This window comes from Capsicum annuum, chromosome 4, assembly GCF_002878395.1.
Source record: "Capsicum annuum cultivar UCD-10X-F1 chromosome 4, UCD10Xv1.1, whole genome shotgun sequence".
Taxonomy (NCBI): Eukaryota; Viridiplantae; Streptophyta; class Magnoliopsida; order Solanales; family Solanaceae; genus Capsicum; species Capsicum annuum.
In genome coordinates, this window is record NC_061114.1 from 12,333,515 (window position 1) to 12,344,439 (window position 10,925).

Consider the following 10,925-nt stretch of genomic DNA (forward strand, 5'->3'; position numbering starts at 1 on the left):
TGATTTAAAGTTTTTTAACCATGGTGGAAAGTGTGTTTGAGAAGATAGGAAACAAATGGGGTAACAATGGATGCAATGGACAAGCTTATGATGTTTGTGGACTGATTTGCAGCTAATCGCCAGAAAATAACGCCGGAAAAGTGACCGAAATTGGAGCTTTTTGGAGGGAAAAATAACCACCTTTTATTTTTAGCTTTTGAAAAAAAAAATTAATATTTTTGGAAAACCTAGATATTTTTGTATATATAATGGTGGATGATGGAATGAGTTGAAGTGTATTATTAGAAACTTGTGGGTGAACTTATTAAGTTGGAAGTATTGGGTTAAAGTGAATTATTATAAAAGTTAGGGCTGAAATTGTTAAGTTGGAAAAATTTGGTGAGGTGGAATTATGTGGGTATTTGATCAATGTTTTAAAACTTTTGGGTATTTGGCAAAATAGTTTGGAAAAAGAGTTGTTTTGGCATACTTGCCCCTCTTTGTACCCACTATATCCAACCACTCGCACCTCCTCACTGGGGTATCTGAACCTTGCCTCATCACATGGTCAAACCATCTCAATTTCACTTCCCTGGTCTTGTCCACCACGGAGGTCATTATCAGCTTATCCTGAATGGCCTCATCCCTGATTCGATCACGCAGAGTATTTATTGGACATTCTCTGTAAATATCGAAGTATCAAATTTAAAAAACCAAATTGAACCGAACCAAACTTGAAATTATTCGATATGGGGCACCCAATTGAAAAATCGAAAACCAAAGAACTGAACCGAAGTTTGAAAGAACATAACCGAAAAAGCAAACCTGCACCCTACTAGTGAGAGCAATTGCCATCACTTCTCACGATACTGTGGCTCTTCTATGTCTTATAATTGGTTAAAGATATTGTGGCTCTTCTCTGTCTTATAATTGGTCAAAAATCAAAAAAGCAAGATAAGCAAATCCCATTAATAATAGTTATATGTAACAAATAACTCTCATGGCCATCAATTCAGCAGATGCATGTCCAAACAACAACAAATCACATGCCATGTGTATTCATGCAAAACGCACAATGTTGGGATTTGGGAAGGTGATAATTGAAAGGGAAGTCAAATCAACTCATGTACCAATTAGCTATATATACAAGTATGGAAGCAGCACTTTCAAGCCACTTAATATTTTAATGGAGTCATAGAACAACCACTGCAAAGTCAAAACCGATCCAACTAGCATTGTCCTAAAACGAAGACTCCTCATAAACAAATTAAGAAACCCAGCTTTCTTCAAAGCCTGAAATATAAGCAGAGCAAAATTAGTAACGAAGCAAGCATGAATTATTGTAGAGGTAGACATCTCTCCTTCTTTTTCTTTTTATTGTTATTAGTTACTTCTTGTTTTTCATTTCCATGCTCATATTATTTATGTATTTATTTTTTAAGAAAGGTGTCGTGTATATTATTTATTTATTTCGAGTGCGGTGAAGGTTAAGAGATTTTACCAGCTTTAGGCTACTGGCCTTCCTGTTATTAAGAGAAGCAACAATATTGTTAGTGGGGTTAGAAATAATACTACCAACAGATCCAGCGGCATATCCAGCAAAACAACTTACACTGAGCTGCTGAGCTCTTGAACACTCTTCCCTCCTTTCTAGGATTAACTAGTATTTGTATCCGCGATGCGCGGTCAGTATTAAAAAGAAATCATTAGATATTTTATATAGCTTTTAAAGGAGCACTTATCCTTAATCCAAGAAAATAATAAATGTATTTTCATTGTCGTGACAAACAAAAGTCTCATTTAAGATTGACAATTCTAGAATAGGATAATATGATTGACATATAGTATGCTTTGAAAACTCCTACAGATAAAAGAGTTGTGAATAAAAGCAGGTCAAATAAATTTAGCTTTGAAAGGATAATTAAAATGACATTTCATGGCAGAGAGCATATTATCTTTCTTGTACTAAGTTTTTTCTTTATATTCAATCGACTAATCATATCAGTTATTGCGCTACATGATAGCGGCTTTGTCATTGAAATTTCTTATTCTATAATCACGTTGAACTAAAATAGCTTAGATGTTTAAGCTATCTAGATTGAATTATATACGGTGTTTTTAAGCTAAAATATATTTTATGTATTTCTGTAGTACTTAAAGCACTTATTTTTAAATTAAAATAACAAAAATATGCCAAAAAGTTATAAGTACATCCCAACAGACTCTTAATCTCCACCCAATTTAAGGTAGGGAACAATTTGGGTGTGATCATATCGTATCATAGACAACCTTAGCGGAAGCTCTTCCTTTGAAGCTATGAGTTTTAAAACTCTTGTGTTTAATAAAATTAATGCAGGTACATGTCACCCATCTGAAATCGTCTTTCTTTTACTATTGTAGTTTCAAACAAATGTGATAGAGACTCGTGAAAATGAAAGTACAGAATTATTCTTTGCCTGCAAATATAAATTTAAAAATCAGATTAAAAGACAATATAAGCTTGGTTGTTTGAAAAGATATAGTGAAAAAAAAGTCGAAGTAGAGAATTATAGACTTTACACTAATTAACATAGACTTATACTAACACGGTGACAAAGTAAATTATACTAACTACAAAATGACCAAGAAAAAAAATAAACATCGATACTAACACGGCGATGAAGTAGATTATAAATGAGTTCCAATTTTGCACTATTAAGAGGAAGTTTTGATTTTTCATGGCCTACTAAATATAACACAATTGAAAAGTGATTATACAACAATAGAGATCACAAATCGGAAATTGTGAACTTACCTAACCTTGCGATGTCAACGTTTTTGCAGATGAACTAGATTTTGATGATATCTAGAAAGGAACATCGATTTTCATACTCAAAATCTTATGTAAATCAGTATAGACTCATCAACAACCCCAAATGAAGCAAGAGAGTTTTTGTAAGCCTGTGAAAAATATGCTCTGAAAAGGGATTGTTTGAAAAGGGTAGTTTCTGCAATTTGAATCAGTTACCAAAATATATAACATGCTTCTTGATTTCCAAAAGTTCAATTAAAAAAAAACGAAATTGGGATATGCTCTAAAAAGGGATGTTTGAAAAGGGTAGTTTCTGCAATTTGAATCGGTTACCAAAATATATAAGTAACATGCTTCTTAATTTCCAGAAGTTTAATTAAAAAAACGAAATTGAGACACCGTGAATATATGGAAAAAATTTGCCGACTAAATTGCGAAGACACAAAAAATAGCATAGAAAAAGACCAATTAAACTCATTTAGAAGAAAAATTATATGGATGAGGAAGTTACGATTCTATATCTTGAATTTACTTCTTGAACTATTCCTTTAATGGAGGTTTCTTCTATTATTAGATTTTTCAGATGGAGTTAATTTTGCATGGTTAATTCAAATTATTCTAAATTTGAATTAAAAGTAATTATTTTGGTCTTATTTACCCAATTATGTGGAATTTTTCGATGCTGCCGCATGGCTTAAGGAGAGGGCTTCTTCCTCTTCCTTTAATAATATATAGATATAGATATAGATATAGATATAGATTTTTATGAAGAAAATTCATTGTGTGCTCAAAGATTGAGAAGATAACTATTGAGACTGCAGCAAGAAAAAAAATAACCAACATTAATTTTATCGATACCATTCTACTGAAGCCCCCTAAAGCATTTACAATGTAGCAATACAGCAAATGGTCATCAATTTCTTCTATAAATACACCGCTCAAACCAATATTGGAAATAACAGATGGAAGAATCATATTTGATGTATAAAACAAATGATATTACTATTAGTGTTGCAACGCATTTCGGCTAGATTTCGTCTAAAAGCTGCCTCATACATAACAAAAACAGTTCCAAGTGGCCACAGAATTCTGGATAATAACAACTTATCCAATGTAGTCCCACAAAGTGAAAATTGGAAAGATAGAGGGTACGCAGACCTTACCCCTACCTCAGAAGTAGAGACGTAGTTTTCATCTTTTGATAGACCCTTGACGGAAAGAAAAGAATTCAAAAAAGTCCCAAACAAGATGTAATGAAAGTACAAGAAACATCATATGATAAAAGAATAGCAGTGACAGAACGAAAACTACATCAAAACAACAATATGATGATCGAGCTACAAGGAACAACGGATCGAAGGACAAGAAACTACAAGGGCAATACAACAACTACCAATATGAAATTCTGAATAATAAATATAATTATCTCACTAAACCTCAAAAGGGGAGTAACCGCAATTGTTTAATTGGTATAACATTTTGCATAATGGCGTATAGACATATATATGTACAAAATTTCACAAGATAAATAGAAACTTGTATCAACTGAAGAGTGTTACAAACTGAGAGATACATGGTATATTACAGCCCAGTAGCGAATATACACATTTTGCGTCATAGGGGTATTAAAACAGTACTTCATAATAAAGTTCATAATGAAACTATACCAACCAAAAGGAAATTGACGGAATCAATCAATGAATCGACTTTGCACCAAAATGATAAGTTGGAGTCAATTATATAATGATCTGTGTCCGTTCTGTGCTCTATTCAAGCATCATTCAAATGCTAAACAATTTGACTTATTTGGGCATTTATACAATTTAATATCTCCATTCACCAACATTGGCCAGCTCTTCATCTTAGTATTTTACATATAAGAAATCAAAAATGAAGCACTACACTAACTTTTAAGCAATTCTGACAAAAGCACAACTCAATTTGTTTTCCTCTGCCTTAAGAAATGAAATAGTAAACCCAATTCCCAGGGAAAGGAAACATTTAAAGATGCAAAATTAGCGACAAATTACTAGGAAAGACGCCAAAAAGTATTTAAAACTATGAAGCATAGTCTTAATGAAATTGACAGGTCTCTACAATAATTATGAAAAATGGAGGCACAAACACGTCACAAGATACGATAATGAATTCGACTTAACATTATTTTATATAACATATATCATATACAAAAAAGGATTAAAAGAAACCATATAAACAAAACATAATACAAAAGAAATTGTAAAGTCATCCACCTCAATACAATGAAACTTAAGGATACGTGGACTCTAAAAATGTTGTCACACCTATGTCGGGGTCCCCCAAAATGCACTACTTTTGTAGGGTTCAACACGCCGTCAACGACAGTTTTGAAGAATCCGAGCAACATAGGTACCAACTAACTTCTCCCCACATATCTTCAAAAAATATTTGCAAATTAATATCTGGCCTAGCTACCACCTTTCTCATGGAATACACACAGCATACAGATCGCCTTGTTTGGAATTTTTTCTTTTTTCAAACAGTAAGAGGGGAGAATTACCCATCTTCTGCACAATTAGGGGGATTCCTTTGTGACATCTTTGCCTGATCTATTGTATTTCATGTGGCTCTTAACCAGCTGCCCAGCTGAGATAGCTGACATGAGGGATAGCTCGCCGGCGAGAACCGAACCTGCTATAATTGTGGCCAAGAGCCTTGCATTTGACCCTGGAACCTCCCTGTTGGCACCTTTCACTCCTAATAAGTTCAAGCAAGCTGATTGAGATGCAAGTTGAGTTCCTCCTCCTACTGTACCCACCTGATATAGCAATAATATGCATAATAAGTACAATAAGAAACTCAGGCTTCAAAAAAAAAACTTTTTAGTAGTAATATTGTGGAGAGGCGATTAAACAGGACATGAACTTACTGAGGACGTGAACTTAGATAGGAGGTTGTTGAGGACACGCATTAAGATAGAAGGTTAGTAGCAGCAGTGCATGTCTTGCTACCCATCCAAACTAGTAGTTGTAACAATGCTCTTGTCATTTCCGGTTCTTCGACTTCTATTAGTATTTATTTTGCCTAGTACTTTGACTTTCATATCATTTTGTCGCAATTACTATCCCCTTACTATCTGTTACTATCTGTTATTTCTTGTACTTCTAATATTTTTTGACTGCTTTGGACTATTTTCCCCTTAAGCCAAGGGTAACAATCTCTCTACTCTGCGGTAGGGGTAAGGTCTGCATACACGCTACACCTTCTCCAAGACCCACTTTGTGGAATTATACTAGGTATGTTGTTGTAAATGATTTCACTAGAATAGTCACATGTAAAAGTTTAGGGGGTGGAAAGTTGATGTATCAAGGATATAACGATAATTGAATAAGTGTAAATACTAATGTTGAATGGATACCTCAATTGAAGGCATGGTGACAGAAATATGGAGGTCCTTGCCATCATTTACACCCTCCATCATAGTGATGCAATGAGAGCTCTCAATATTTTGAGCAGGGTCCTGGCCAGTGGCTATATATACAGCTGAAACAATATTACTGGCATGGGCATTGAAGCCACCAAGTGCACCAGCCATGGCGGAGCCAGTGAGGTTTTTAAGCATGTTCAGCTCAACTAGAGCAGCAACCTCAGTTTTCAGAACTTTCTTCACCACCTCTTCCTTGATGATTGCTTCACAAACTACCGACTTTCCTCTTCCCTCAATCCAATTAACTGCTGCCGGTTTCTTGTCCGAGCAATAGTTCCCTGTCATAATTAAGATTATTTCAAACAAATAAGTGTCTCCATATCAAGGGGTAACAAGAAGAAAGAAATGAGGTGTGCTACAATTGTAGGCTTTTTGGGGAAAAACCAAATGAATTAGCATGTATTTTCTTCAACACAATGAACATACTAATCTCTGGAGTAGCAATTTTATGAACAGGAGCAGATCCAAATTATCTATAATTAGTCTGCAGAAAGTACGGCTACATCCATGACACTAATTGTTCACATGGCATAAATATATGTGGGTATGAGCCTCTGTATAAATCGAGCTGAGAAGCTCACTGCTGATATAGTGAATCTGTTGCAGTATGATCGAGCTGGTGGTTAAGCACGTGGAGTATCAAAAAGAAATTAACTCAATAATTTAAAAGATGAAAAAAGGGTAGGTGGAATACCAGATATGCCAATGATATCCATGTCGGGATACTCATTTTGAAGGTAATCAAGAACGTTTTGTACACCTTTGGAAACCATGTTCATTCCCATTGCATCACCAGTGCTACAGCTAAACCTCATGTATAGATTTTTTCCAGCTATTGAACATTGAATGTTTTGTAATCTGGCAAATCTGCTTGATCTGCAACATCCAAATCAAAGACAAAGTTATACAACTAGTAAACATAATATTCGATGACATGCTGATTTCTAAAAATTTCAAGATTTATCCAAGGAAATCAATGAAAACAGCAGATATTGAGGAATCAGACGAATCCAATAAAATCATAAAGACCGTGATGGAAGTTGTAGAGAGGAAAAAAAGTCATCGCTATTAGAAAAAAAAGAAAATGGATTCATTCACCGAACACGTCACCATCAATGGATTGTCACAAGGAGAACTCATCAAGAAAGGATGTCTGAAATATGAGTCAACAATAGAAGAAAGGACAGTTCCACATGCTCATCTACCATACTGTTTGACCACTTTCACGGTAAGTTTCATCAACTACAAAGCAAAGTATGCCCTTAGAATTAAAGAGTTTCCAAAGAAAGAAAGATAGCATTATTTTTTAACGGACTAGGAAAGAAAGTAAGACAAGCAAACTGAAACGGAGGAAGCATATGCATTGTAATTTATACCATTTTCAAGAATTCGTATTTATAAAGCTATTCACTTCCTGGACTTTGATATGATGATTTCTCTATCATAATTACTCCCTCCATCCCAAGAAGATAGTCTTAGTTACTATTTTTTCATTTAAAAGAGATTTTCTTTGACCATAATTTTTTCAAATACAATCTAATGGAGAGATTGACGAGGATGACATTCACTATATTGGGGCAGGATGGACGAAATGGAGGCTCACATCTGGTGTTTTGTGTGATAAGAAAGTCACTCCTAGACCTAAAGGTAAGTTCTACAGAGTGTTGGTTAGACCAGCTATGCTCTATGGGACGGAGTGATGGCCAGCCAAGAACTCTCACATACAAAAGATAAAGTTGGCGGAAATGAGGATGCTACACTGGATGTGTGGGTTTACTAGGAGAGATAGGATTAGTAATGAGGTTATTCAAGATAAGGTGGGAGTGAAGTCAAGATGCGGGAAGCAAGATTGAGATGATTCAGGCATATGATTAGTAGGCGCACAGATACCCTAGTGCAGAGGTATGAGAGATTGACTATGAATGGATTCAGGCGAGGTAGGTAGACCATAGAAATATTGGAGGGAGATGATTAGACATGACATGGGGCAGCTACATCTTACCGAGGACGACCCTAGATAGAAAGGTTTGGAGGATGCGGATTAGGATAGAAAGGAAGTAGGAAGGAGTGTGTCCTTGCTAGTAGGTAAGTGTTTTGTTTTGTTATCTATGCTAGTTGTCATAGTGCTATGGGGCTATACCTGTAGTGTCTTGTTTAGAGTTTTGGCGATGTTGATTGTTTTGGATGGATTGTTTGTGATGTTTCTTTGTGATAGTCTTGTTTATTCTTTCAGGTGTTGTGTTAATACCTATCGGTCCTTGTTCCTATACTATGTCTTTTCTAGATTGTTTTTTGTCTCGAGCCGAGAGTCTATCAAAAACAGCCTCTCTACTCACCTCTACTCACCTTTGAGGTAGTGGCATGGGTTGCGTACATTTACCCTCCCCATACCCCATATGAGTTAAATTTAAGGGATCACACTTCATAGGTAAAAATTAGTGCAATAAGCGAATATAAGCATATGAAAAAACAAAACTTGAAGTAAGAACAATAACACTCACTTGTTGAAAACAACTGATAGAGTCTCAAAATTCATCGGATCCTCAACGAGAAACTTCAACTCTGCAGCTCTCTTCGCACTTCCGAACCTAACTACAGGAGCTCTAGTCATTCCATCTCTAAACAAAACACTCGTGGCACCACCAGAAACATAAATAGCTTTACAACCCCTGTTTGTACTAGCTACTAAACATCCTTCTGTAGTCGCCATTGGCACATAATACTCTTTCCCATCAAGTAACAATGGTCCAGCTATTCCCACTGGTATTTGAATATACCCTATCGGCATCTCACAACATTGTCCGAGAATTGATTCATAATCAAATCCGTCCAATGGTAACCCTTCTAATGACTTCCCTGTCGTCCTCTGCAACGCCTCTTTACGAATAAATGCAGCTCTTTTACAGTCACCCAACTTAGACTCCAACGAATACGACTGTATTTTCCCTTCCACCACCAATTTTATAATCACCTCATCATCCTCTAACTCTACTCGATCAGTTACCATTACAGATTTCACTGACACATTTTGTCGAACAGGTGGTGGAGCTGCAACACCATTATCATTACAGTCACCCAACTTCGACTCCAACGAACACGACGGCATTTTCCCTTCCACAACATCGTCCACTAACTCTACATGCTTAATTTTCTGCACAGTTTGATCAGTTACCATTACAGATTTCACTGAGACATTTTGTCGAACAGTTGGTGGACCGACATATCTTTCATCATTACATTCCCAAGAATCATTATTTCCTTTACCAGAGACAATTGACTGAGCAAACTCAACACCAAAATACCCCAACAAATAAATAACCGAAGCAATCAAGGAAACCAGAGCAGTTATTTCCGAGAAACTAAGCACGTGGAGCGGAAATCCTTTACGAATTTTCTCGCGCCATCTATGAAGAAGAAAGTACATCACTGAGAAAAACATGGTAAAGAACAAACAATTTGTAAGGTACAATGGTAACGAAAGTGTATCTGAAGGTTTGATAGAGGAATCTTGATTATCTGGTTGGTCGGAAAAAATGTTGTCGGAAGGGTAATGGGGTTTTATAGGTCGCCGGCGATTGTCCATCGGAGAATCTATTTCCGGTGAGGGGTAAAATGGGAATTTGAAAAGTATTTGGTATTGGTGAGTAGTAAAATGAGTGTGTTGGAGATGTATTTATAATGGAACAAAGGCAGGGACAAAATTGTCTTTCATGGCTAAATTTGTCTCGCTTCGATTATTGTACGATGTTGTTGTTGTTGTTGTTTTCGTATTTTTTACTATATTTTTCTCGGCGATGTACATTCTTCTTTATCGGTGGCGCGAGAAAATTTATAGGAAATAGTTGCTATGATTTCTTTGATTGCTTCTGTTACTTATTTGTTGGAATTCTTTGGAGTTGAGTTTATTCAATCCATCGTCTCTAATAAGGGAAATAGTGACTCTTCGGACTTTAATGATGGAAAAGATGTTGGTTTGACACCTGTTTGACAAAGCGTCTCAATGAAATTTGTAGCGGCGAGTTATCAAACTGTGCAAAAAATTAAACAAGTAGAGTGTTAGACCCTCAGTCTAAGGCTTGATGGCTTACAAGGCTATGTCAAGATGCACATTGGCCTTGACATGTGCCAAAGGCAAGCAATGTATTAGACCAAGGTATGTTAGAGCGATGGCAAGGCTGCCTTGGGCACTTAAGGCAAGGCGCAGGTGATGGCATGGCACAGGCATGGACGCAGACTTAGACGCAGGCATGAACGAGGCGAAGTCGTACCATAGGCATTGGCGTGGCCTAAGCTGTGACATGGCTAAAACAGCTTCATGGAGCAAGCAATGGCATGGTGTAGGCACAGGCGCAGACATGACATTGGCAAGGCATGATGCTGGCAAGGCGAGGCATGGCTGAGATGCTTGACAAGGCAAAGATGGAAAGACTAAGTGCTGAGAAGCTGAAAAATGACTAAGTGTTAGCATTGGCAAAATTAACTAGAAGGGCAAAGCTGCCCATGTGCTAATCACATGGGGTAGTTGTTGTGTTTGAATTTTGAATGTTGTAACATGTGTATTTTCAGATAGTGCTTAGATCAGTTTTGCTATGTCATGTGAGGACCATGCAGCCTTGTCCAATGACAGGTTGCCATGTGTCCTAAGTTGCAACTGTTGTAACTACTTGTACAGTATTTAAATATGCTGCA

The 10,925-nt window shown here is 36.4% G+C and overlaps 1 protein-coding gene across 1 annotated transcript; it reads right to left on the bottom strand.

Moving 5' to 3' along the window:
• Positions 1–4,886: 4,886 nt before the first annotated feature.
• Positions 4,887–9,973, bottom strand: LOC107868268 (3-hydroxy-3-methylglutaryl-coenzyme A reductase 3). Its single transcript, XM_016714918.2, has 4 exons — positions 8,738–9,973; positions 6,931–7,112; positions 6,168–6,514; positions 4,887–5,567 (listed from the first exon to the last, which is right to left on the bottom strand). Exons 1-4 carry the CDS (start codon positions 9,817–9,819, stop codon positions 5,325–5,327), a joined length of 1,854 nt encoding a protein of 617 aa, XP_016570404.2. The 5' UTR covers positions 9,820–9,973; the 3' UTR covers positions 4,887–5,324.
• Between the last annotated feature and the right edge of the window lie 952 nt (positions 9,974–10,925).

What these genes read in the sequence shown, in the direction of transcription:
- LOC107868268 (XM_016714918.2), bottom strand. Translation starts at nt 9,819, where the DNA reads ATGGACAATCGCCGGCGACCTATAAAACCCCATTACCCTTCCGACAAC. An exon ending in CTATCAGTTGTTTTCAACAA is followed by an intron (nt 7,113 to 8,737) that starts GTGAGTGTTATT and finishes TGGATGTTGCAG; the next exon opens with ATCAAGCAGATTTGCCAGAT. An exon ending in TCACCATGCCTTCAATTGAG is followed by an intron (nt 5,568 to 6,167) that starts GTATCCATTCAA and finishes TTGCTATATCAG; the next exon opens with GTGGGTACAGTAGGAGGAGG.